The 27,555-nt window shown below is 42.8% G+C and overlaps 3 protein-coding genes and 1 long non-coding RNA gene across 13 annotated transcripts in view; 3 read left to right on the forward strand and 1 right to left on the reverse strand.

The window, feature by feature from the left end:
• The window catches only part of hoxb3a (homeobox B3a), a 98,347-nt gene that overhangs the window by 8,795 nt on the left and 61,997 nt on the right, over positions 1–27,555 (forward strand). For 2 of the 10 annotated variants that reach the window (XM_074655163.1, XM_074655166.1), the window contains exon 1: positions 16,582–17,034. The exons of 7 other annotated variants lie outside the window; for them this stretch is intronic. The gene's annotated coding sequence lies outside the window, so the exon portion shown is untranslated. Of the gene's footprint in view, positions 1–16,581; positions 17,035–21,394; positions 21,538–27,555 lie in introns of those variants that run through there. One more of the 10 variants, XM_074655164.1, reaches the window with a different exon arrangement.
• Positions 1–27,555, reverse strand: part of LOC141780104 (uncharacterized) — a 32,110-nt gene that overhangs the window by 922 nt on the left and 3,633 nt on the right. The window contains exon 2 of the long non-coding RNA XR_012596549.1: positions 592–748. This is a non-coding gene — a long non-coding RNA (uncharacterized LOC141780104). The remainder of the gene's footprint in view (positions 1–591; positions 749–27,555) is intronic.
• On the forward strand, positions 3,516–6,964 carry LOC141780097 (homeobox protein Hox-B6a-like). Its single transcript, XM_074655187.1, has 2 exons — positions 3,516–4,402; positions 6,349–6,964. Exons 1-2 carry the CDS (start codon positions 3,859–3,861, stop codon positions 6,627–6,629), a joined length of 825 nt encoding a protein of 274 aa, XP_074511288.1. The 5' UTR covers positions 3,516–3,858; the 3' UTR covers positions 6,630–6,964.
• Positions 11,735–15,526, forward strand: hoxb5a (homeobox B5a). Its single transcript, XM_074655179.1, has 2 exons — positions 11,735–12,679; positions 14,134–15,526. The coding sequence occupies exons 1-2, from the start codon at positions 11,983–11,985 to the stop codon at positions 14,379–14,381; spliced, it is 945 nt and encodes a 314-aa protein (XP_074511280.1). The 5' UTR covers positions 11,735–11,982; the 3' UTR covers positions 14,382–15,526.

Consider the following 27,555-nt stretch of genomic DNA (forward strand, 5'->3'; position numbering starts at 1 on the left):
CAATTGTCATGTGCCAATGTGTCAGTGTCATATAAAGTTTTTTGATATAGGCTTTGGTAAAATAAAAATAAAAAACATGTATCTAAATGTGTCATAAGCCTGTGACGAAATAGATTTAGAGCAGGCTATATTCCTGAAATTAATAACATTACGTTTTTAAATAACATTTCATGTGGTAACCCTTAAAATAAGCCTTAATATTACCTGTTATTAAAGTAAATTTGTAGGTCAACGTAAGATGTTTTAAGAGGTTGGGCTAACATTATCCAAAACAGCTTCATAGTTAAGATAAATCCTCATAGAGCAGCATTTGTTAGCTTGAAACTCACCTGCTGATGCCTGTTATTCATTTACGTAATTCGAACACATGGTAAACACGTTTTATCTGCATAAAGTCTCCTTGTTAGACAGACTTAATTATTTCTGTGTCAAACACTGAATATATATATATGAATATACCAGAAAGTCATATCTACCCTCCAGCATGCTGAGCTGGTATAGCTATATGCACTTTCTTTCTGTCTTATGCCAAAGCCACAATGAAGTTAAACCTAATGCATATGGGCTGTGTATATGTAATAATGGTATTACCGTCCTGTGTGTGTGTCCCAGGCAGCCATGCAGGCTGTAGGCCATGCCTGTCCTGCCCCGACTGTTAGTGCTCATTAATGATTAAACCACAGTCAGCTCCAACACAATGCTGCTGCTTCCCGTTCCCACAAAGCGGAGAGGAAACGGAGCGTCCTGCCTAGAGAAAGAGAGAGAGAGAGAGAGAGAGAGGTCAAAATGAGAGTTAAAAAGAGAGATTCCCCAACTGTCTGTGTGATCCTTCACAGAAAGCGAGAGTCGAGGATTGAACTTATTATCTGTCTCCCAGCTCTGAACAGTGTTACTTTAAAAAAAAAAGAAAAAAAAAAGAGAGAGGACATGGCGGAATGGACAGAGGAGGGAGGGAGGGCAAAGTAAAAGTAAAAATAGAGTCTTTGTCTCTATTTGTCAGTCGGGCTGTCTGCGTTTCGGCCATGCAGACAAGTCAGAGCCTGTAGGGGAAACACAGAGCAAGACACAGAGAGAGGGAGATTTATTTATGGCTGCGGTTATTTTGTTATTTTACGACCTCAGCGACACATATTCCGTTTGTAAGTGCGAATGAAAAGCAGGCCGAGCTTTTTCCTTTTTCCTTTTTTCCTTTTCTTTAGAGTTCTTATCTTTCATTCTTTCTCTCTTTATAATAATAATGAGGAAAAAGTAGAAAAATCATAGTTCTGCAAGATTTCTTTCATAATTTTTAAGTCAAAAGTGCAAAGTAGTACTTCAGATGAGTGTGTGTGTGTCTGTGTGTGTCTGTGTGTGTGTGTGTGTGTGTGTGTGTGTGTGTGTGTGCGTGCGTGTGTGTGTGTGTGTGTGTGTTGTTTTTATAATGCTATTTCAATTCACAATTAAGAAAACATTAAAACTATTATGCTACGATTAGCCACAATTTTGTGATAATAACATAGGAATAAGTTTGTGATGCAGAACTCCATACTGAATTTGGAGTTTTGTCTTAATAGTCTGGTCCTTAAAGAAAACAACAATAACGAAAAAAATATACTGTTTTGTAAGGAATAAAACCATTTAACATCAATCAACCCTCGTAGGCCAGAGAAGGATTCATGAGACTGTGAAGAATTTTGCCAGTGAGAACATTTCTACATATTTACAAATTAATTTTGTGTATTTAAGATAATAGTTTCAGGAACAATATTTGTTACAAATGTTTAAATTATTTACAACATGTAATAATAATATAATAGTAATAATAAAGATAATAATAATCACGTGATAAATGTAATAGAAAGTTGTTTTCAGACTACATATTTATTTAAACATTTACATATTTAGTTTGAGATTTTATTTTATTTCTATTTATCTCTTTGTAATTGCCTAAACATGAGGAATTTAGGCCTACTAATATGCAGGCTATGCTAATGAATGATAGGCTATTGATTTATCATTTCTTAAGTTGCTGGATATGGCAGCGATAAGGTATAATATGTGTATAAAATATGTAAACATAAGTTTTTTTTCTTTCTTTAAGCAGTAGTGTGTATCAGTATTTTTGTGAATATATTCCACTGGAATACATATGACCCCATGGAAAGAGTTTCAGGCACGAGGCTCTGATCAGTGTCAAGAAAACGGGGGAAAATTAGGAAACTTGGGAGACTGCTTTCTTTCTTCTTCTCCTCCTTTTACTCTGCGGCCTAATCAGTGTCACAGAAGAAGAAAATAATAATTCACTGAGCGCATTGATCAAACCGAACCAACTCCTGCAGAAAACAACTGGAACACTTCACTTTTAATTATCCACAGACACCACGGCTCGGCTCTAACACTGTATATCATTCATACAGCAGAACACGGGACAGAGCAGCAGAGCATCATCTGGGTTATATCTTCCATCAATAAAACAATATAGGATAGGATATCAGATTATGTTCAGAAAATCCCTTCCAGATTATCAATTACTCTTCCGATGGAGAACATAACGATGAAAGGCTTACGATGCATACACACACACACACACACACACACACACACACACACACACACACACACTCACACACACACACACACTGACCGGCGTGGGGGGCATAAATCTACCCACCGGCCCCAAATATACCAATTACAAATGTACAAACACCTCAATTATAGACGTGGATAGAACACATTATATTGTGGGATAACTCACATCCACGCCACACACACACACACACACACACACACACACACACACACACACACACACACACACGTGGGACCACACATAACTCGCGCGCGCGCTCCTGGCTGTGATTTACGCTCGCCAAATTCATTTTAATACGCTCGGTATTATCTGCAAAGCGCCGGGAATATGTTTTATTATTCGGTTTTGCCTCTGGTGGTGCAGCAGCAGCAGCAGCAAACCTAACCCTCGAGGGGAGGGCGCGCGTGCGCGTGTGCGAGCTGTTTTTTTTATTTTTTTTTATGGGTCCAACAACAGACGGAGGAGGAGGACACACGGGGAGAGAAAAGAATCAATTTAACGCGCCGAGGATTCCGGTGTGATTGCGCAATCTCACCGGGAACCGGAGGAAGAAGATTGGAAAAGAGAAATTGAATGAGAATTAGAAAGAGAGAGAAAGTGGAGAAGGGAAATAGGAAAGAGGAGAGGTGGTGGTGGTGGGTGTGGGGGGGGGGGTCGTGGTAGTTCCCAGCCACCCCCCCCCCCCACCTCTTCCTCCTCTTCCTCCTCTTCTTCCTCTCTCCAGCGAAAGGAAAAGGGGCGAACGAATGCCAGGCACGGAGGCTTCCTATTGGTCAGTCTGAGGTCAGCTGGTCTCCCTTACACCCCTCCTCACCCCATCCCGTCTTCTCCACACACAAACACACACTCAGACCCCCCCCCCCCTCTCTCTCTCTCCTCTCTCTCTCTCTCTCTCTCTCTCTCTCTGTCCCACACTGGCACTCAGCCACCCAGATACCCCCCCCCCCCGCCCCCCCTCCTCCTCCTCCTCTTCCTCCTCTCCTCTCACCCTCACCCTCCTCACCCCACTCCTCCCAATCTGCGATAAACTAAGTGATAGCAGCAGCCCGTCGGACTGTCGGCTATAAAACACAACAAATCATAAAGTGCAGGCAGGGGAAGGCAGAGGAAGGAGGACGGGAGGGAGAACCGGTAACCGTTAGCCCGTTAGCCTCCGTCTACTCCTCCTCTTCTCGTCTCCATAGTGCGTGAATCGGTGTTGTTGTGTTTTGTTTCCGTGCCCTCCTATCCTCCCCTCTCCTCCTCTTCTCCTCTCCTCCTCTCTTCTTCTCCTCTCCTACTTTCTCCCGATGAGTTCCTATTTTGTCAACTCCACTTTCCCGGTGACGCTACCGGGACCGGGTGGCGGCGGGCAGGCGGCGGAGTCGTTCCTGGGTCAGATCCCGCTCTACTCGTCGGGATACGCCGCCGCGGACCACCCGCTCAGGCACTACTCCTCCGGTGCAGCAGCCGTTACCGCTGCCGCCGCCGTGGCGTATGGTGCAAGTAGCGGCGGCGTCGGCGGCGTGCACCAGGAGAAAGCGTACCCGGCGGCCACCTACTACCAGCAGGCGGCGAACGGAGCGTACCAAGCGCACCGGGCGGCGCAAACCGGAGCCGGTGCCTGCGATTACGCAGCGGCAGCAGCGGCTGCAGCTGCGGCGGCTACGAGCTTTTACCGGGACAAGGAGCACGGTCCGTGCAGCCTGGAAGAGCACCAGCTCGCGCTTACGCAGGACGCCATGCACCGTAAAGCGGAGTGCGCAAAAGGGATGTTCGGTGAAACGATGGACGACAAGCTGCAGTCATCAGCACCCATTTATCCGTGGATGCAGCGGATGAACTCGTGCAACGGTGAGTGTCTCTTCTTCTCCTTCTTCCTTTTCCCCCTCTTCTTTCTTTGCATATTTTATGATCCCCCCGTCATAAAACTGACGTTTGTTTCCTCTGTCAGTCTCTCTCTCCTCCTCCTCCTCTTCTCCCAGTAAGCTGCTTTATGATCCCCGTTTGTTGGCCTGTCAGTCAGTCAGTCAGTCATGTGCTCGCTCTATTTTATTGTCCGTCATAAAGCGGGTTTGTTTGGGTTGGAGCTCCTGTTACTGTATGTGACCCGCTGACCGCCGCTGCTACCGAGCAGGGGGGGAAGAAAGTTAGAGAGGAAACGGCTGTCAGAGAGTGTTGTGGGTGAAAACAATGAACAGATCCAAAGAAAGATAGATAGACAAGAGAGGAAACTAAAAGCATACTAGTCTGGTATCTATTGAACTGTCTCTGACTCCGTTTTCATTCCAATTTTTAAACGTTATTCCTCTTTCTGCTCCCTATACTCTGCCTTTACAAAAAAAATCAAATCAGCTTCAGACAAAACGTGTAATTTCACATGTTTTTCAAAACTTTTTAATATCTACTGATAAATGAAGAATGGTGTCACAGCTCCTGCTGCTATATCACACCTTGTCTTCTGCTATCTTCTATGGAGCCTGCACAGTTAACCTCGTATACCGCAGACAGTGTCATGCGCTACTTATTCATAACCGAGCAGATTAGATATTATAATCAGGCCTGCAAAATGCTGCCAAATTCGGAGTGAACGTGAGACACGCGCAGCCATATTAAAAGGGGGAATCATTTGATTTATTTGACCGTCCAAAATAAACCTCAGGTATACTGTGTGAATTAAACCACGAGATGGAATTACCGTTGTGGGCCACTGTATACTGCAAAAAAACCGCTAGTCTTTTGTCTGAGAGAAAAGCGGCCTGTTGAGAGTATACAGTGAGTGATGGCGGATGATGCAGGAGCTACTGTTGTACAGAAAGCCCTGCAGGACACTCCGAGTTATGACAGATGAGGTGGAAACAGGCTCCGCTTGCAGAGAAATATACGAGGAATAAAAACGCAACGCCGGCTATAAATGACAGTTGTGGATGTAAATGGTGGCTGGAGAGAGAGAGAGTGGCACACAAACCCTGAGTGCTCCCTCCATAATCCGGTTTGGCTGAGTTTTTTATTTATGGATATTTAGATTTAGATGTGCGCCCTGAGCAGCGTGCGTTTTTTTTTTTTCCCCATCCATGCTCAGATCGATACAGAGGCTGAAGCTGCTAAACTGACAACATGGCGATTTGTTTACCACCGGGGGCCAAAATACTGTTAGAGAGGATCAGAGGAGACTAAAGCCATGGAAGATGATCCTCACTGGGGAGGGGGAATACCCTCTGAAATATCACCATTACTTTTATTATTATTATCATTATTATTAAAATCATGGTTATTATTATTCTAGTGTGGGCTGTAAAAAGTGGAACAACGCGTTTCTTTCTTCTGTGCTGAATGCTGCCAATCGCCAGTGGCAACATTAAAACGGTATTTTGTCAAATTGAATAAATAAATGGTCTGTTATTCTTCCTAAGGCGTTTTATTTTTTGGTTCCACATGAAACCAAAATCATAATTCCAGCCTCCACATGCAGGGAGAAAACAAGTGTCAGTTCATCTCATCAGGCTGTCTGGATGAAACATTTAACTGATGCTTATAGAGGGACCGATTAATAACTGATGGATTAAATTGCAACATTATTGATCCCTAATTGCCAGGTGGGAGAACGGAATAAGTTTCATTAAACCACTGGTATTAAATCAGCTAAAACCAATGCGGTTGAAAGTGTTTTGGATAGAAAATAATTAGATAAAAACCGAGCTGAGTTCAGTGTTTCTCTGTGTGTGTGTGTCACCTGCATGTCTCTGTGGTACTAATTGGGTTAAAATGTATCTTAACTTTCTCAACTCTCTCTCTAACAGGGACATTCGGCAGCCCCGGGAGGCGCGGGCGTCAGACGTACACGCGCTACCAGACCCTCGAGCTGGAGAAGGAGTTCCACTTCAACCGGTACCTCACGCGGCGGCGGCGGATCGAGATCGCGCACGCGCTCTGCCTCACGGAGCGGCAGATCAAGATCTGGTTCCAGAACCGGAGGATGAAGTGGAAGAAGGAGAACAAGCTGATCAACTCGGGTTCGTCATCGTCCTCCTCTTCCTCCACGGTGAACGGTGCGGAGGAAGAGGAGAAACGGACGGAGTGAAAAAAAAAAAAAAAAAAGACTGATGTAAGACACATAAAAAGAGGAAGGTGGAGGGAAAGACTGGTTAATCCCTTCCACCCCCCTCATTCCCCGTTTCAAAGTCCATCCAGACTTGTTGTCTGCTGTGAAAAAACTCTGGGGGAAAAGTAGCCCACACATATTATTTTATTTTATTTTTTTATACCTGAGCAGGTGTGACAAGAAAAGTGGATTCATTTTTCAAGAAATGTATCCAACTTCTGTGGTTTGAAAATTGGGAAATCATTTGTAAAAAGTCTCTCGAGAAGGAGCCGTGGAGACTGTGGAAAGAACAGATCAAATTAAGATATGAAAAAGGTGAAAGAAGAACATTAAAAAGAGAGAGAGAAAGAGAGAGAGAGGGGGGTTAGTGGCGGGACAGGCTGTGGCAACCGAAGCGTATTTAAAAAATACAGTAAATAAGTAACCCGCCAGCCAACGGTGACAAACTGTGTTAAGACACATTGTTCATGTTGCATTCCAAGAAAACCACCTAACTTCTTATTCTATACTTATTCTCCTCTTGTCAGGCACTTGTTTTGAAGCTTTATAGGACCCCCTCTGATTATTATTATTATTTTCTTATTTTGTAAACGTGTTGTATTATACCTTCAATTAAAACACACTCAACGTGGGGACGACAAGCTCTTTGAGAAGTGTATGTATGTCATATGGTGTTCATATTTAAACTGTATAGAAATAAGCAAGGGGGAGAGAAAAAAAGATCACCTTGTACGGTGAAATACTGTAATTTTGGGGTTTGGGTGGTGGTGGTAGGGGGGTGTGGGGGGTGTGGGGGGGTAATTTAACCTTACTTTTCCCGTGTAGAGAGGGCGCGAGGGAGGGGGTGTTAACCTACTGATGTTATTCTCCAAAACTACCTAAAAACGTTCAGGAAAGTGTATATTTTATGGATTTTTACATTGTTTGTTTTAGTGTTTTTTGTCAAGTAATGACGTATACTACCTATGAGAAATGTTCAATAAAATGTAAAGTATGGATTGGGAGAGATTCGTCTTATTCTATTGTTAAAATTCAAACTAATTTTAGTTCGGCATCAAAAGTGAGAAACGGTTTATTTCATGATTTAGTGGCCTGCTTAATCCCGCGCGTAAATATAATCATAAACCTTTTAACCCTCTTCCTCGAATCGTGCGCGCACACATGTTTACGGCGCGCGAGGTGGGCCGAGGCCAAGGAGCAGCAGCTCGTGCTCCTTGTCACTTATTCCCACTCCGGACAACTGCGCGCGCTGCTGCTGCTGCTGCTGCTGATGTTCGGGCTGAACTAATTGATGAGCGGACCCAGGGAGAGAAAGTTGACCTGTCCTCGAGCCGACCAGCCAGACACGTCACACACATACACACACACACACACACTTCACCCAGACAAAGTGGACAATGTCCTCGCGACCCTTTGAACTCTGCTTGTCCCCTGAGTGACCGGCGCGCGCGGGTTCCAACTCTCTGCAGGGCTTTGGTTTCAGTGATGCACGCGCATCATCTCTTTTTTTTCTTCTACATTAGCTGATTTATTGCAAATGATTGTGATTATTGGCACATAAAAACATGAACACGCACAGTAACACGTTTATAAAAAGGAAACCCGCCATTGGTGTGGCAACCACGCTGTACTTTATGGAGCATATTAGTTAGCTTACATAGAAACTTTATATTAATTAAATCGATAAGAAAAATCAAAATAGGAAATGTAATGTATGAAATGCTCTTCTAATGTTAAAACACCCAGTTATAACACTCATAATCAGTCATTTTCTAAACTATACCATGCTGGCAACACAGGACAATTTATTTTTTAGTTTGTATGAGGCTTTTTTAATTATTATTATTGTGTTTTTATTATTGTTATTATTGGGCTATGACATATGACTATTGGAGAGACTGGCATGTAAACATCTAGCTCATTGAATGCGTATTGTCCTGACTATATTGAGTTGGAGTAGGCATATTAAATATGCCAATAAAAGCCCGTTAAATTGCAGAACATGCTGCCAAGGTAATAGATGGCAAGGGTTGTCAGTAAATAGTTAATACCTCATGGAGAAAATATAATATTTTAATCAGTTTGTGTGTGAGAGAAAGAATTTATATTTATAGTGATTTAATTTAATTCAATAAGCTCTGTTGTTTTACTGTAAGATTATGAAGTTAAAGTCGTATAACAGGAAGAGAAGTTGGTCTGTCGTGTCTTATGGTTATTGTGTAACTTCTGGTTTGGTTCTGGTGTCGCCAGGGTTGGCGGTTCGATTTCCACTCAGTGAGAGCATGTCTGCTTTTGGGAGAAGTGCACGCTGGCAGATGTTCTATGTTAAACACAGTGGACGTGGTTTAACTGTGACACCGAGAGGGCTCATGTGACAAGACCAACACATACTAACTGCACACACGTGATCTTTATTTTGTCTATGCTTTCTGTCCTTCACGTGCACTCTTTTACTCTCGATTTTGTGAGTTTTGAAAAGCAACTTGTGACTTTCTTTTTTTGCAAGAGTTTGAAACTGTTTCATTAGACTAAATCTGTGGCATTTCAACTTCACTTAAAATATGAAATTCTCCAACACGGGGGCGTTTTAACAGCATCTTAACATCTGCGCGCAGCTTGAAACGAGGATTTAAGTAGTCTATAGATTACAATGAATTGTGCTCACATTTGCGCGCTACATGAACGAATATCTAGCTATTTAGCGGATGATTTTATCCACGGACAATCACATTCACATAATGTGTGGCTCCAGCTGGAACACCTTGCTCTAACAGGAAGTCAAACCCTCAATCCTGACCATCCTCACAGCCATGGAGCAAACTGGAGAGCTTTATAACAAACCGTTATAATAACTGGCACAGGAATGGGGAATAAAATCCAGCATAAGATGCTCTGCAGTTTTAAACTAAATCACAGCAACTGACCACTCTTATCTGAAACGGTGGAATTTGTTTGGACCAAAGTGGTCAGCTAGGTGTTTCAAATATTCAGTGTGGTTGGAAATCTATATATAACGAAGGGAGTGTATTCAGATGTGTGTGCCAACTGGGTCAGTGCCTCCTCCTCATCGTCCCTGCAGCTTGCAGGCCCTTTCTGGCACACTTTGGGGTTCTGTGCTTTGAAGCCCCCTCGGCCTGCTTTCAGGCCAACAGTCGGCTTATTTAGTATTCATATCAGTGAGTAAAATAATACTTCTGATATCTGTTTTGTGCATTTGTGATGATAATTTCTATTCCAACTGCTGGTTGCTTTTTGCCGACGACGCTCAATGTGTGAGAGCAGCTGAGTGTCTGAAATATGGCCTGGTACTACACACACACACACACACACACACACACACACACACACACACACATGCAGAAGTACATCTATGCACACACGGTACAGAGTGCATGCATATGTATCATTGCTCACGAACAAAAAAAAATCTGGAATTCTTCCATCTGCCCCATGTTGTGCCTGTGTGCATGTACATGTGTGTGTCAGAGTTATAATGAAACATGCACACCCGAGTGCACATTGAGGCCTAATGCAAACACACACACACACACACACACACACACACACACACACACACACACACACACGTACAGTCAGACACGCAGAGGCACCCTGGCTGAAATGCATCCCAACCCGGGAATCAACAAATCATAAATCAGGAGATTTCCATCCAGTGTGGACGCCACAGATCAGGTTTAACATTCCTCCTCTGCAGCTGGAAGGGAGGCTGCAGGGAGGAGGAGGAGGAGGAGAAATAAAGAAAGAATGAAAGAAAGAAAGAAAAGAAAGAAAGAAAGAAAGGAAACACCGTAGTATGCCAAAATCTAAAGCTATGGTTAGACTTTGGACATTGTAACAGTTTATTATTAACACACTTCTTGGTTGACAGACACAATTTGAGTCTACAGTATTGTTGCATATGTGCAGATGTATGCATACTGCAGGGAACATGATTATGACAAGAACATAGAGGGAACACTATACAATATTAGCAATTAATGCGTAAATACTGTCGTTGTATTGGACTAGATGACGAGGCAGCTTTTGTGTTTCAGTGTGATGATTGGGATGAATAAATATTGATGATACTGTAAAAGATAGGTAGAGAAGTGACCCATTTTTTCCCCCGTTGGCTTCGTCGGAAATAGTTTTACGCGCATTTTACGCATCGCTGTATCTTGTCACGGCTGTTTTGGTGCTGCAGAAGTGCGTAATGACGCAGTAATGGGCCTTTGCGGCATTTATGGCGCAGTAAAGACTTCACATGACGTCCGACACGTCATTTATGTTGTTATCGTAAATGTTTCATTTGTTTTTTTAAGCCATATTATTATTTGTATTATTAATATTATTACTATCTATGTTTTTTTTTAATTATTTGGTTTTATTATTAAAAAATATTATAAACTCTCCGCAGCATTGGTAGACTGATTTTATAGGTTTGTCTGCCATGTTAGAGATGACATTATTTTATGGTTTATGATCTATGTCTCCTAATTTTCCAGCCTAAGCAAAGGTCAGTTAACAAGCCTGAGTGATGACACACACACACACACACACACACGCACACGCACGCACACACACACACACACACACACACACACACACACACACACACACACACACACACACACAGGAGGAGAGAGAATATTTTATAACAGCTATCTGAGACTCGAATTCGAATGTCTACTTTCTCCCTCTCCTTCTATTTCGGTCTTTTTAATCAGTGCAATAAATTATGTCTGCAGTAGGTGGCGCTCTGAGCTCACCCCCGGCACCTCCAGCAGCAGGATGAAGGGTGAGAGAGGGAGGGTGAGAGAGAGAGAGAGAGAGAGAGAGAGAGAGAGAGAGAGAGAGAGAGAGAGAGAGAGAGCGATTGGAGAGAGAGAGAGAAAGAGAGAGAGAGAGCTTCCCCCGCCCATCCCTTCATCATTAGAAACCTCAGAGCATGAATTACCTCTCCAAAGTCATCGGCGAGAATTTACGACTGGTCAACAAAAGCACGTGACCGCCTCCCCCCCACCTCTTCCCTCTGTCTCTCTCTCCTCCCTCACCTCACCCCTCACCTCCCCCATCTCTCTCTCTCTCACACACACACACACATACACATACACACACCCCTCAATCCAGCACACACACACACACCACCCCACCCCCATATTTGGACGGCGCATACATAGCTAAAAACGAAGTACAGTGCAACGCCATAATTCACTAATACATCATAAATCGTTGAAAGTACCCGCGTTATAACGACCGAGAGAAATCTAACAAATCAAGCGCCCCTTAGTACTCAAGCTGTAAGCCTTGCAACTCTCTAAAAACAACCTAAATGAGCTCTTACTTTGTAAACTCGTTCTCGGGGCGCTACCCAAATGGCCCCGACTATCAACTGCTGAATTATGGAGCCGGCGGCGGCGCAATGAACGGCGGGACGTACAGGGACTCTGCATCCGCCAACATGCACCATGCGACGGGCTCGTACGGCTACAGCTACAATGGCATGGACCTGACCGTCACCAACCGGGTAGGAGGGAGCAGCAGCGGCACCAGCCCCGGAGGACACTTCGGGGACGGCTCGGTGGTCGGTGGGGACTCCCGGGGCTTCGGCTCCCCAGCACCGGAGACAGCGGGCTTCAGACAGCCGTCCAGCTGCTCCCTCGCCTCTGCGGCAGACTCCCTGCTGTCACCCGGTAGTGGAGACACCAAACTGTGCGCCCAGAGCTCGTCTCCACGGTCGGAGCAACCAGGAAGCGGTAATCTCAGCTCTCCAAACCTGTCTTCCACCTCCAACTCCTCCGGTGGCGGCGGTGGTGGTGGCGGTGGCACGGCGCAGCGCTTCACGGAATTGGACGACGGGTCGCCAGAGACCGAGGAGTTGCAGCACAACCGGGACACCGGCGGCCGCGGCAGCAACCCGCCGCCCAGGACCGGGCCACCGGCGGGATCAGCCACCGGCAGCACGACGGGCAGCGATAATCAGCCACCACAGATATTCCCCTGGATGAGAAAGCTGCACATTAGCCATGGTAGATGCTGTTATTGTGTTTACAGCGTGTTTATTAGCTATGTTTCATAGGGCGATAATATTCATAATGCTGCCTCAATAGATTTTGGGACACATGTGGTTGGTGACAGTTTAGTGCTGGTAGAAAGTAGCCTATGTGGGGAGCCATGGTGCTCTTTGCATACACACTAAAGATTCAGCAGATTTATTGCTGCTTTGATTTGAGTTGAGGAAACTGATTGCTTGACACACATTTAGCCACGCTTCTTTTCGTTTTTTTTTGCATGTATGCACCCCACGAAACCTTTTCCTCCGCGTCAATTTTAATATTTTCATATGGCTGTCAGGAATCAGTCAACGACGTGTTTGAGCCTCCCAATATAAAGCACAGCGTGTCTGTTTATTTTGTTGTTTCATGCAGATAGAGAAGGGATATTTTAGTATTTAATTTTGTAGCCTACTTTATTTGGGAATAAGAGAGTATAGCCTAACTAAACAGGACAGCTGCATGGCCAGCCTCTCTCTGGTTAACCAGCTGAAGTTGTTGTGTATTAGCGTGTTTTCTCAGTGCACGCAGGGTGCAATTCGTTTTGCATTTCCCCTCTTGTAGAAAGAAGCTAAAGCGACGCCGGATGGTTGCCCCACTGTGTTTTCTCCCTTCTTTTTTTATTTTAGCAAATTCCACAAAAGCATCATAAATCTGTCAGGAGAGAGGCAGGCGAGACGGGCAGCAAAGGCTAGAGGAGCTGCAGGCAGAGAGAGCCGGGTGGGAAAAGAGAAAAAAAAAGAGGGGGAGATAAAAAGACAGAGAGGCCAAGAAGGCTTTGGAGGCTGTTGCTCCTTTGAAAAAGTGAAGCTTTATTACGTGTGGGAACTTTATTAGGGAGGTGAGGCGGAGGACGGGGGCAATAAAATCGCGAAAGGGAGTCAAACGGGGGGAATAGAGAGGGTGATGGTGAAGAGAGCTGGTTAAAAAAGAAAACAGCAAATGTGACAAATAAACGCAAATCTTTTTAGCGCAGGCTGTGGAGTGGAAATGGCAAGACATAAAATGTGCCATGAAAGACTGCTGTCAGAATAAGGCAACGGCTCTATACCTACTATTGTTGCGCCTTTACGCACGATCATCCTGATAAAACTATGGGTGAAATGAGCCTTCTGTATATTGAGTGGGGGTATAGAGGGGGTGGACACAATAATAGCAACACCTGTAGCTACAATAAACCAGAATCCAATGCAGCAAACCTTTAGAAAACACTGTGCGCTTGTGCTGATCCAATAGCGTTTTAGAGCATAGTTGGTGGTTATTCTACACTGGGGTGTGTTATGGTGTATTGTAAGGTGTTCATAGTATTTTGTCCACCCACTGTTAGTGCACATTTCTAAATGATAACCCGCTTATGCCACATGTTGGTGCATCCAAACACTCCTCACCCCCACCACCCTAACAGCCTTTTGTCCGTTCCAAACCACCAGATATGACAGGCCCGGACGGCAAGCGGGCGCGGACAGCGTACACCCGCTACCAGACGCTCGAGCTCGAGAAGGAGTTCCACTTCAACCGGTACCTCACGCGGCGGCGACGTATCGAGATCGCGCACGCGCTCTGTCTCACGGAGCGGCAGATCAAGATCTGGTTCCAGAACCGGAGGATGAAGTGGAAGAAGGACAACAAACTGAAGAGCATGAGCCTCGCCACCGCTGGCAGCGCCTTCCAACCCTAAGAGATCAACCCATTCATAAAAAAATAAATAAATACATCCATACGTCCATCTCTTTGGAAAAAGGTTTACTATACCACGTGCAGGCTCCCAGGAAGGAAAAAGAGAGACAAACCAGTAGATAAAATAAAAGAAACTTGAAGAAAAACAACAGAAGAAGCCAGCGGATAATGGAGCAAAAGAAGACGGTGATGAAGAAACATATGTACAAACAGATTCCAAATCTAGATTTTAAAAAAACACTTCCTATTATCAACTGAGTACTGTACAGCAGCGCAGCACTTTTTATTTGTTCGGCATGTTGGTCTTTTGGTGTTTTAGGGCAACGTAAAAAAAAAAAATGACTGTGGTACTTGCTCTTGTAAAAAAACAAAACTTAGTGTTCCTATATGTTGTCGTCGTTTTTAAAAATGTGTGGAGGAGTCGAGATAAGGAAAGGACGAATAATGCTACCTAACTACGTTTCTACTTTACGTCCTACCTTACAACCTTGCTACCTACCTGTTGTTTACTGTCTCAATATCGTTTTATGTGTCAAGTGCGATGTTTTATAATTGACAAAGTGCTTTCTAGAGATGTTAGCATGTGAGCTCTTATTGTAAGTTGTTTACAGACAATAACGTGTGTATATCCGAGTCGAATCTCCCTCCCACCTCTCTCTCTCTCTCTGTCAGTTAGTTACCATTCAAATCGGCTCCTATTTTTATTTAGGAAGCAGGGAATGTGTGTGTATGTGTGTATGTGTGTATGTGTGTGTGCGTGTGTGTGTGTGTGTTTGTGTGTGTTTGTCTAAAAACAAACCAGCCCTGCTAACCGCATCCATCCCCTAATGTTGTGTATAGCTCTATTATTCAAGAAAAAGTGTACCTGTATATTATTGTTATTATTATTGTAATTATTGGATACGTGTTTCAGAAAGGATGTACATAGATATATATTGACATTTTTAAATGTGACCAGTTGGCTATTTGTAGTTGCAGTATGTGTGTGTGCGTGAGTGGCTGCGTGCGTGAGTGTGCGCACGTAAGAGAAATGGCTACCGTCCTGTAAGGCCTGTAAGCTTTCTGCCAATGAGCTTTTTGTATTTGTTTGTAACTTGGAGTAAAAAAAAAAACAACAACAAATAAAGTTCCCCATACTCATCAAAACCAGACAGACTCAATCAGCTGCTCACGTGCCAAACTGCCGCACAAATGGCTTAACTGGGGTTAAAGATCACGCGCATTTTTACGAATTTTTCGAAGTCTTCAGGTTCTGCTTGAGCGGCAGCTGCGAAAACTGGTTTGCACAAATCAATCCGGAATATTTGCGCCATGTTGTGAATTTGTTGTGAAAAAAAAATGTTTTATGTGCAAATCTCTGTCGCAGGATGACTTCAGCTGTCGGCTGTCAAACTCTTGGGTCGGTGTGTCGTATCATAACGTCTATCTGGCTGACAAATAGCCCGTTATAGAGTAGATTTAGCCCTGTGTGGGTCTGGACTAATTGTCTGACCAATCTGAGTCCAATACTTGCAGACAATTCCCTCTTATACATATTTTTGTCTTCCACATTGTATTGTGTGCATTTCTGAGCCTGGTCTGATGAAAATAGCTTTGTCAGTTTTCAATTCTACCAAATGATTCAATCTGGAAAAACCGAACTGCATCGTGCGTAAAAACGCATCGCACCAAATGTGCGCCTGCAGTCTTGTTTTAAAGGCCGCGTTTTAACCCTGAGCGCCACATTTCCAACCCTACAACCTCCTATAGACCTGAGCACCATCACAGGGTCACGCTTACCAATCACTAAACAAGCTGATTAAAACACACATAGGCTACACACCCACAGAGAGAGAACAGACGCGCGCACAGGCCGATTTTCATCTCCGCTGACCAAGTCTGACAAGTCAACAAACTACCCGCGGCGGACAAATTGGTCACTTTTCTCTAAACGGCCTCCCTTTTCCGTCCTAACGGAGGCCACTCCCGGCCAAATTAGGTTACCTTCTCCCGGTTTCCAACTGTAAACAAGCAACTGAACTTTTAAACTCACCGACTGATGCTGCTTCAGCGTCCATGCGCATACACGGCTCTATTTCTGGGCAGATGGAGGGGTAGGGGTGGGGGGGGGACCAGGTCCTGCTCCGAGCCTCATCTGGACACAACCAGCTATCTCCTCTGTGTGTGTGTATGTGTTGAGATATATATATTTTTTTAAAGCTAACCTCCTTCTGCTTTGGGCCGAACTATAAAAAAAAAGAAGGTAGCTTTGACATTTACATGTCAAACGGATGAGGGTTTTTATCTCCAAGTTGGATCGTAAAGATCAGGCCTGGCCTCAGACTGATACCTCTCACTGGCTCTCCTCTGGTCACGTGGGGTCCATAAAGTTAGTTTTATGGTTTTGGGGAGTTGACAATGTACTATATATTTCACATTCTAGAAAGCAAGTGACGGTTTAACGGCTTCGCGGGGATCCTAAAGGGGTCAGTAAAGTAGAGACAGAGCTGGAGGGAGGGTGGTGTGTGTGTGTGAGAGAAAGAGAGAGAGAGCAGGCCACTACTACCGGCCGCTGCTCCGGCTCCGGTTCACACACCGAACCTCGGCGAGCTCCGAGCTCTGAGCCGCTCTGGAGGCTGGGAAAGCCCGGTGGAGAGACAGAGCCAGGACGCACTGTAAGTAGAGTTTGAAGGCTATCTGTAAGTGGGGGCTATGTGGAGCAGGGTGGGAGGTGGAGAAGGGGGGGAGAGAGAGAGAGTTGTGTAATTACCATGTCACTCACTCACTCTGTAGAGCTGCTGTATTAACGCGCTCGCTGAGTGCCACGAAGCTCCGGTGTATTTGAGATTGGTTGTTGTTGTGTCTGGTCCGGACCAAGCGACGGTGTTACGGCGTCACAGATGGAATGGTGCTGTGTGTGTGTGTGTGCAACTGCGCGCAGTTGGGTGTACTTTTGTATATAGCCTCCAATATATGGGTTTTAGTGCGTGCGTAATGATGGTGCACAGGGGTGCAGGAGACTTGCTCAGTGTGGAGAGGTGGCTGGCATCGAACCCAGATGGGGATTTACAGTCGTTGCGTAGCCGTATGGGTCTGCAATTTGTACACAATTAAAATGAAAAAGTTGGAGAGGTTGGAATGACGTTAAGACTGCGTAAAGATCAGGTTTTACCACGAGGTTCTCCAATTGGTATATTTTAATGGAGTGTATTAATAATGTGTGTGTGAAAGCCTGATGAACTGACCCCAAAACAGCAGATGTTGTTTATATTGTTTTTTAAAGATGTGGAACTGGTCTGACTGATATGTTCTCTCTCTCTCTCTCTCTCTCTCTCTCTCTCTCTCTCTGGATCACAATGAAATATGGCAATCATTTTGTGAACTGATTTCACATTTCTTTCCCGGATGGCTTTTATTGCAGTCAAGTTTTTGTGAGGATGAAACGTTTCATATCACTGTACGTTTGTATTGTCACTTTTACGCACGGCCATTGCGTGCGTAAAAATGGTTTCAATCAAGGATTAAGAGTTGGGAAAAAATGCCCGTGTGTGCTAACATTAACCAAGAAGTGAATGGACAAGGACACAAGCGCGCGCACACACACACAGTCTGTAGTGATGTGCGTCCTTGGGTACAAGAAAATCTTTGTCCGCCCCTCCGCCCTTGTGTTTTCCAGGCAGGATGGGTGTGAGTGAAAAAGCGTCGTGGATACAAACATCCCCAAGGCTCGCCATCAGAGTCCTTTCAGGTTATTTTACACATGAGCTTTTGGCCTGTTGTTTGACTCTCAGCGCGCGCACACACACACACACACTGTATATGTGCTTAACTCAACTCTTTTTTGATGGAGAAAAGCTTGTAAATCAAATCAAACTTTTATCAGACGCTAGGGCTTTCAAATTAACTCCCATACAGATAAAACTTCCATAGAATTATTCCAACATAGGACACACAACACTCAATCTAAACCAACTCTAATACACGACATCGAGATTCAATTTAAGCCATTTTTGCTGAAGGCTTCTAGATCAACTGCTACTGACGTTTTTGGAGGGCATCAAAATCAAAATAATAGTGAAACGTGTAATGCATAAAAATACACAAGAAATCCAAGCAACCATGGAATCAATGAAACAAGCATGAAACCAAAACTCTTAATCGAAAGCACCCAATCACATGTCATTAATCAGGAATTAAACCGCGTAACGCAAAAACAACCAAACTTAAATCCTCTCAATGACAGTGTCGCTGTCATTGAGAGGATTTAAGTTTGGTTGTTTTTGCGTTACAGAAATCTTCATTCTTTTTTTATCATTTCAATGTGTTTAAACAATATGAATTAATCCAATCTGATTGAACTGCATTAAATATTTATGGAAGTATGTGGCCACGTGACACCGAAACTCTCTATTAAAACAACCTAATGGACTTCTATGCAGCATGTAACCTATAATAACAAAACCATACAACACATATCCGTTTAAAATCAACAGGAATGACTCGATATGCATGTTAACAGGAACGTATTTGTGCTTCTAATATTGAAGGATATATGAATCAGCATGTTTGTGAATGTGATACCTAATGTATCCGTTGAAATTAACAGTAATACAAACACAAACAATTCCCCATTATTGGTCAATGATAGTGTTATAATAATATAATAGTGCAGGCCGTGTTGAAGGTGGAGGTGTCAACAGTACAGTGTCTCACCGTTTCCACACTGACCCTGTACATCTCTATTAGGTCTTCACACTATCCTCTGATGTCTGAAGCGGGACTCGAGCTGTCAAACAAGCCCAGCTACCAGTCACGCGGCGCCATGCTCTCTCCTCGCGCACGCTCGCTTCTTATTGCTTAGATCCATCATGTAAATTGTTTAATGTCTGCTGTCACGGCGGACGCTCATATTTCGGTACATACCGAGCGGAGTTTCAAACTTTTTTGAAAGCGTTCAATCACTGCGGCGTCACCGTTACTCGGTAGATAGTAATCTGCCAATCCCACGGTGGTAGAACTGTAGATGAAACAAAACTACGTCACAATAAGACAATTATTCATATCAAATGAATAGTTATCTGCGTCTGTGTTAAGACCAACCGCAACATGGCGCCCTGAGGAGAGGTGGATGCGTTGACTTACACAACACAATATTGTTTATAAAATCAGACAGAGTTTATCTATAATTTGGCAGCAAAAAGGATATTTCAGAAATTATAAAATAGTATCCACTAAGGGCTGAGGAAGGCCGTGAAGTGGACCTTAAATTAAGTGCGTTTTTTTCCTCCAAAATGTGGATTTAGTTCCAGGAGGAGTCTATTGTCACAATAAGGGTATTTTATTTTATTTTATTTTATTAACTTTTCCCCAAACGTTTCTTTACGTCCTATATTTTTAATACGTGTAAATCAGTATTTATATTAATATTTTTTATCCACTTCATTTAACTCTCTCAAATGAAATATTTATTTTTAATTTTCTTCATTTTTTTCTTTTTTTTTTACAAAGAATTTCCCCGTGTAGTCCTGAGTAACCATGACCTAAAGCTGTCCTTACAGTGTTTACGTAGAGCAGTAGCCTACTTCACGTATGAGTGTATCTCTCCTCGCCACGACCACACAGTTAATCCGGTGTCCTCTGCACCCCGCTAATAAGAGAGGAGGATTCTGCCCTCGGAAGTCCCTCTCTGCTCTCAAACTCTCATTTATTATGTTCACTTTACGCACGAAGTCGGCCTGCCCCAATGCATTTTCAGGCTGGGGATTCCAGGCGCTGCCCTCCGCCTTCACAGTGATTTTTCACCAGCTTCACACGAGTGGTATTCAGAGACATGCTCGGGATGCCATCAATTATTTCGAAAAATGAAGAAATGCGTTTTTCTTTGATGTTCTAAGTCTTCTCTGGTAATATATGGTATAAAAGGTTAATTTCATTACAACAGATGCCACCGCACAACTGACTTTTTCACAATCCGAATTTGTTCTCCTGAAAATAGAAATAGTGACAAAACCTCTACTTCTTTCCAGCTCTCTTATATTAATAGCGAATTGTATTAAAGCTCATATATCCGAATGAGAAAATTTGCCCATAATACGAGTCAGAAGTGATTTCCGCTCCTAAAATTGAACCCTAATTTAAACTAAACCTAAGATTAAGTTTTTTTTTCCGGGGCTTTCACAGGGGTATTTACTTTTACTTTGTTTTGTATTATTTTACAAAATATTAAAATATATAAAATATTATTATCCTACAGTTTGAGCTCTTGTCTCGTGAACTCTAATTATTACTTTTACATTCTAAAACAAACCAATAATAATAATAATAATAATAATAATAATAACAATAACAATAACAACAATAATAATAATAATAATAATAATAATAATAATAATAATAATAATAATAGTTACAGGCCAAAAATAAAAAATAAAAATATTTAATTCCTGCACGAAACTGAGTCCAGCCTGTTTGTTCTTGTTTGTGTGTGCTATGCAGCCTCTTTAGCAGCAGGACAAAAATGAATTTTGTATATCCGGTGTGAGATAACGGTTCATACCCCCCACCCATATGCCCATATGTTTGTGTGTGTGTGTGTGTGTGTGTGTGTGTGTGTGTGTGTGTGTGTGTGTGTGTGTGTGTGTCGGGACCTGGGTCCTTGAGGAAGTTTCAGTTCAGTAAACAGGAAGGCGCAAAAACTCCACATTTCATTTTTCATCAACTTCCTCCTTTTAATGATGATACAGAAACACCCCCCACCAGCACCAACACCAGCAAACCCCCTCTCTCCCACCCACCACAACAACGTCCCGTGGCCTCACACACACACACACACACACACACACACACAGGGATGGGACATGACACGCGTGACACACAAATGCAGTTCCTGTTCTTGTCGGGATAAAAGTGAGAGAGGCTGCTCTGACATGGGGAAGGTGCAGCAGCGGCGGCTCTCTATGGGCTCCTTTGTGTTTCTATGCTGTATGTGTGTGTGTGTGTGTGTGTGTGTCATCTGTTTCCCGTTTATGTACACAGGGCAGCTCCAGCCTGCAGAGCCGCTTCTCCCTCGCCATTATGTGCGTGATGTGTATTATGTGTACGGGCTTGCTGCTCCTTTGAACCTGTCGAGGCTGTCAGAAGACGGCTTTACAGTCTGTGTGTTGGTGATGATGAGTGGGGTGAGTAACTAATGCGGCTGACCCTTCTTCTCTTTTTTCTTTCGCTGCGTTGCGAAGGTGTGTGTTTGTCTGTGTGTGAGTGAGAGAGTTGTGTGGGAGTGAGTGGGGTGTGTTTTGTTGGGTTTATTGGCAGGGCATGAGAGAGCTGAGAGAGAGAGAGAGAGAGAGAGAGAGAGAGAGAGAGAGAGAGAGAGAGAGAGAGAGAGAGAATGACCATGGCATGGGAAGGTCCTGTGTGTGTGTTTTCACCCAAACCTACTGGCCTGTAACACTTGCACTGCTTTTTTTTTTTTTTGCTCAGCCTCAATCTGACAATTTAAGGCGATTTCGTTCAATTTCAGCTATTTGCTGCGTATTTAGAAGCCAATTGGAGCTATATTGTGAAGCCAAGTCCATTTAAAAAAGCAGATAACCTATTCCCTGTCCTCTGTAATCACACACACACGCGTCTGCCTCTGAACTATTTCCCTCCTTTTTTTTTTTTTTTCCCCCGTCGCAGCATCTCGTGTGATTGCTTTACGTTTAAATCGACATTTGCGAGGCTCTTAATGTCTTCTGCATACTGATAGGGGTGAACCGCGCGGCCACGCCTCATGAATAATGCACGAGCAAGGAGTCACCGCGAGGTCAGCAGACAGGCTCGAGCCACGCAAGGCAACGAGGAGAACGAGGGCGCGCAGGCGCAGTGGGGGTGAAAATGGTACACCAATAACCCCCCCATGAGAGTGTGTGTTTGTGCGTTCACTGCAACGACAGAGGGGAAAGGGATGCACAACTGGCTGATTGTATTTGTCTGTCAGTGTTGCCCGTTTCCGGGTCAGAAAGGGAGGGATGTTTACCACAGACAAACTAAACTTCCACTATTTAAATGAGGCTGGCAAATGGTAAATACACAGCGGTAACCCAACAGAGCCAACCACCAAACACCATGGCACTATAAGCGCACGATTCATTATAATGCAACATGCAATAATGTCATCATGGATAAAAAAAAACATATAAGATGTATTTTTTTCCACAGAAACACATCTCTTGCATTGGAAACATACAAAACAGGATAAATATGAAAGGGAACATAGTTTTCCAAAATTGTACATAATAGTTGGCCTCCAAGTATCAAACCTTCATTCTGAGCTCAATTCCATGCAAAACTCTAGTTTTCATCACTAAACTTGCTTTATCTGTCTTTCTCCCCGAAACCACTCAGAAACGCATTTCTCCTCAAGAAACACTCAAAAGTGGATTCGTATGAAAAATATGTAATTTCTTCACAGAAACACATCTCTTGCATTGAAAACATACAAAACAGGATGAATATAAAAGGGAACATAGTTTTCCAAAAATAGGCTATACCACATCTTTTAGTTAAAGAGGGATGGCACACACTAAACTGCACCCACAGTCTTATAAAGACGTTGGAAGCTTGATATTAATCCTTGATTGTTGCTTTTTTAAAAGTGTTTGCAGTCAATAAAATCCTCTTATCAGTGGTGCTTTGTGAGACTGGGAATACAGTCACAAAAGCTTTTGTTTGACTTGGCGATGGGTTATGACAAGCCGGTAACATTGCAAATATTTAAAGTGAGCCAGAGTCATGGGTGGGTAGCTTATTGTGTTTATTTAGCAGGTTATGCCAGTGTACGCCTGGGTAACTCACTCCAACGGACTAAAGCTGGATGTTGTTTTAGGACTGATGAAAAGAATGTTAGAAGTTATTCAGATGTGCTTTCTCCTCGGGCGTTTGGGACCGATAAGGATGTAGAGATATATAAATGTGGTCTTATTAAGATAATGTGAAAAATGAAGGATATTATTAACGCAACATGGGCATTAGCAGTGTTGTTGATTTAAATAATAAGATAGCCTATCAAGGCCCTACTACTATTTAAGGTAGGATGGGGGGAAATACCACTATTACTGGCTATTACTACTACTACTATATAATATAAATAATGATAATAATAATAATAGTATAATATACTACTACTACTACTACTACTACTACTACTACTACTACTACTACTAATAATAATAATAATAATAATAATAATAATACCACGAAGAAGAAAAAAGAATAGGTCAATAATAAGAATAGCAACATGCATTAGCATTGTTGTCAATTTAAACAACAAGTTAGCCTATCAAAGCCCTACTACTGTTAAAGGTAGGATGGGGGGAAATATTACTATTACTACTAATAATAATAATAATAATAATAATAAGAAGAAGAGGCCAATAATAATAATAATAAGGAAAATAACATGTGCATTAGCATTGTTGTCAGCTTAAACAGCAAATGAACCTATCAAGGCCCTACTACTATTTAAGGTAGGATGGGGGAAAATACAACTACTACAGGCTACTACTACTAATAATAATAATAAGAATAAGAAGAAGAAGAAGAAGAAGAAGAAGAAGAAGAAGAAAAAGAAGAAGAAGAAGAAGAAGAAGAAGAAGAAGAAGAAGAAGAAGAAGATGAAGAATAGGCCAATAATAATAATAAGAAGAAGAAAAATAATAAGGATAATAACATGCCATTAGCATTGTTGTCAATTTAAACAAGTTAGCCTATCAAGGCTGTACTACTGTTAAAGGTAGGATGGGAGAAAATATTACTACTACAGGATACTACTACTACTACTACTACTGTTAAAGGTAGGATGGGGGAAATATTACTACTACAGGATAATACTACTACTACTACTACTACTACTACTACTAGGGTACTACTAATAATAAGAAGAACAAGAACAGGCCAATAATAGGAATATGAATAAGAATAAATATAGGAATACAATTAATACGAATAATAAAAATAAGAATAATAATGCACTGCTGTAATAGCAGTAGCAGGCTAAGGAGTAGACTATAAAGTGTATATTATAAGGAGTATATTAAAAGGAGTATATTATAAGGAGTATATCATAAGGAGTAGATTATAAGGAACAGATTATAAGGAGTAGACTATACGGAGTAGATTATAAGGAGTAGATTATAAGGAGTAGATTATAGGCTCCTTTAGCAACAGCAGCATCATATCAAACTTTTTGTTGTGCTCAACGTGCTTTTTACTCGCCACTACCTACCCGAATGCACTCTAACTGTATTCAGTGTGTTTTCCTCGCCTCTCCGTGCTCGTGCACCAGAGGACTGTATTTTTCCCAGAGAATGATGCAGCTCTCTCGCGCCGCCACCAGAGCCCGCTTCAGACCAGGACAGCGACAACAAACCAGCGCGAGAAGCCCCCGCGCGAGCCCCACTCACTCCTACCTCCTATACCTCCTACCTCCTAACCTCCTAAACTCCCTCCCAGCACGCGCCCCCAGTCCTTTTGAATCGTAACCTGTAACAACCCCCCTCGCTGTTAAAATACACACCTGTCACACCTGTCGCCGTGAGTTGCTGTCTGAGCTGATTAATGGCGAGTTGTTGGTGAGTCTTTAGCTGTGAGTGAGCTATACACAGAGACAGAGAGGAGATGACGTCTTAAGGAGGCGCTGTCCATTAACGTCTGCCTCTTTTAGGCTGTGCGTCTTTATGTCTTTACGCAGCAACAGGCTCAGTCCGAGGCGCAACACTGTGGCTCATTATCAAGCTATAGCAAGTGAGTTGAGAGCTATAGCAAGCTACAGGCTACTGTCTCTCTCTCTCTTACTTCCTCCTGTCCTCCTCCTGCCCGAGGCTAGCAGCCTGGCCTGGATGTCCAAGCTAATAGTCAGCACCACAGCAACAAGGTTCACGGAGTTGAAGGGTCAAAAGTTCACCGTCGTGCGTGAGTTCCGCCCTCCTCTCCTCACTCACTCCACTCCAGACCAATTGCTGTATGTCAAAGGCAAAATGGAGGGAGTAAGAGGTAAAGAGAGAGAGAGGGTACAGATGAGAGGAATGATAGCAGGAGGCAAAGGAGAGGTGAAGGCCTGACCTTCCCTTCCCTTCAGCCGGGAACAAAAGCAGAGCTCCTCCTGCCGCCGCATGTACAGAGGGGGGGGAGAGATGAAGGGAGAAGAAAGGCAGGAAAAATGGAGAGGTTGAAGGTGGTGGTGGGAGGGCGGAAGGTATTCGGTGACATGGAGGTGGGGAGGTGGTGGGGTAATGGGGGGTGGGGGGGGGGGGGGTGGGGGGGGGGGGGGGGTGCAGGTGTTTGGCTACACATTTTGTTCACACCAGCTAACATTTGTATTTCATATGGAGCTGCTTTCTTTTCAAAGATTATTATTATATTTTATGGGCAGAGACCTTACTGAGGTGAAGGAAAAGGTTAACCAAAATGAAATATAGGTGTAATATTATACCTTTATTATGAAATGGACCTTTTACCACAAGCTGCTGAAACTAGGCCTGGTCCAAAACAAAATACAATAAAATAAACTAATAAAAGTTAAAATTAAAGTAAAATAAAACAAAAATAAAAATAAAATCTAAAAATAAAATAAAAATAATAAAATAAATGTTTTCCCACTTCAAGAGTAATACTTTAACAGTAAGGAGACAGGCTATTATATTAATGAAAAATATATAAAAGCATATTTATTAATAATACATTTTATAGGAAACAATATACCCAGTGCAACGTTATTAGTGGTGTGTGTGCGTGTTTGCATGTGTGTGTGAGAGACAGAGATTAGTGTTTGTAAAGTGGTGGTTTTATGCTTGCAGCTAACAGCAATTTATATATCCCCAAACCATTTTGCAGAAGGGAGTCAGAGCTCTTCCTTTCTTCAGCCTTATCAGCAACAATCCTGTCAAACATACACTCTTATCTCGCGCACCATCCACAAAATATTACTCTCCTTATCTGATTTTTCCACTGCAAGATTAATGTGTGGCCCTGTTTACTTTTCCAGTTGAGAAGAATGAGCCTCAAACCATTTTCCCTCTGCTGTCCATCCCTCTGTCTGCTTCCTTCCTTTCTTTCTTTCTGTATTCTGTCTTTCTGGTGATAGATATTGCTATTAGGTTGTAAAGGAAATTGTAAACTGTAGTTTTTTTCACCTTATTATTCTTAAACTCAAGTTTATGTTAACCCAAAGATTCAATATGTTTTGTTGCTATTGCTGTGTACTGTTTTGTAACTGGCATATCTTCATATCTTTTACACAAAGTTAGCCAGATGTGGGAAGAACAATCATAAAATAAGTAATCTGAAACACTCAATTTAGGGCTGATTTAAAAAAAAAAAAACTCCTTTTTTTTAGTTTTTTTTTAAAACAACGAATAACTGAATTTATTGAGTCTGTTTAATCTGGCAAACTGCTTTAACCTCAAACAACGAGACCAATAATGTGAACTCCGGATCGTTTAGTCTCAGCTCCTGTTGAATAGCACCGTTTGGACACATATTGTTGGAGCTATGCTTTATGGTTAAAATAAAGGGAGGTGGGGGGCAGACAGGCAGAGAGAGAGAGAAGGGGAAATTAGTCGGCACAGAGGAGCAAAATGATAATTCAGTAAATAAATAATCCGTTTATTGACGTAAACATGCTGGCCTGGGCTGGCACGGATCCGCCTGGCCCACCGCCCCCCACCACCACACACACACACACACATCGAAAAGGTAATGGGTGAATAACTACGTTACAAATTCCGTCTTTCTCCAAAGGTTCATCCTGAGTTCACCAAAGTAACTCGATTTAGAATGTAGCGCGCGACATGGAGGTTTTAATGCTGGTTGCGCGTGCATGGCACTTCTAAAACGTCACACAAATGAATATCATTTTATTAGTGTTTATCTTTATACATCGAGATACAGTAAAAAAAAACAAATAAACTGCAGGCTATTATTCATAAAAACGCATCATGTTAAACGAAATGGGACATAAGAAATAATAAAACATGTATTTTTGTACAACCGACACGGTGGAGTGATAAAATATAAGGAAAGTAATAGTATAGTGAAATGAGGAGATGTGAATGAGAAGTGTGGACATATGGCTGCAGTTAACTCGATAAAAAGAAAATCCATCGGCGGGCTGCAGAGAGTCGAATAACATCAATATAAATCCACCTGATACCTCCGCG

This window comes from Sebastes fasciatus, chromosome 13 (genome assembly GCF_043250625.1).
Source record: "Sebastes fasciatus isolate fSebFas1 chromosome 13, fSebFas1.pri, whole genome shotgun sequence".
In the NCBI taxonomy this organism is placed as follows: domain Eukaryota; kingdom Metazoa; phylum Chordata; class Actinopteri; order Perciformes; family Sebastidae; genus Sebastes; species Sebastes fasciatus.

What these genes read in the sequence shown, in the direction of transcription:
- hoxb5a (XM_074655179.1), top strand. Translation starts at nt 11,983, where the DNA reads ATGAGCTCTTACTTTGTAAACTCGTTCTCGGGGCGCTACCCAAATGGC. An exon ending in AAAGCTGCACATTAGCCATG is followed by an intron (nt 12,680 to 14,133) that starts GTAGATGCTGTT and finishes CCAAACCACCAG; the next exon opens with ATATGACAGGCCCGGACGGC.
- LOC141780097 (XM_074655187.1), top strand. Translation starts at nt 3,859, where the DNA reads ATGAGTTCCTATTTTGTCAACTCCACTTTCCCGGTGACGCTACCGGGA. An exon ending in GCGGATGAACTCGTGCAACG is followed by an intron (nt 4,403 to 6,348) that starts GTGAGTGTCTCT and finishes TCTCTCTAACAG; the next exon opens with GGACATTCGGCAGCCCCGGG.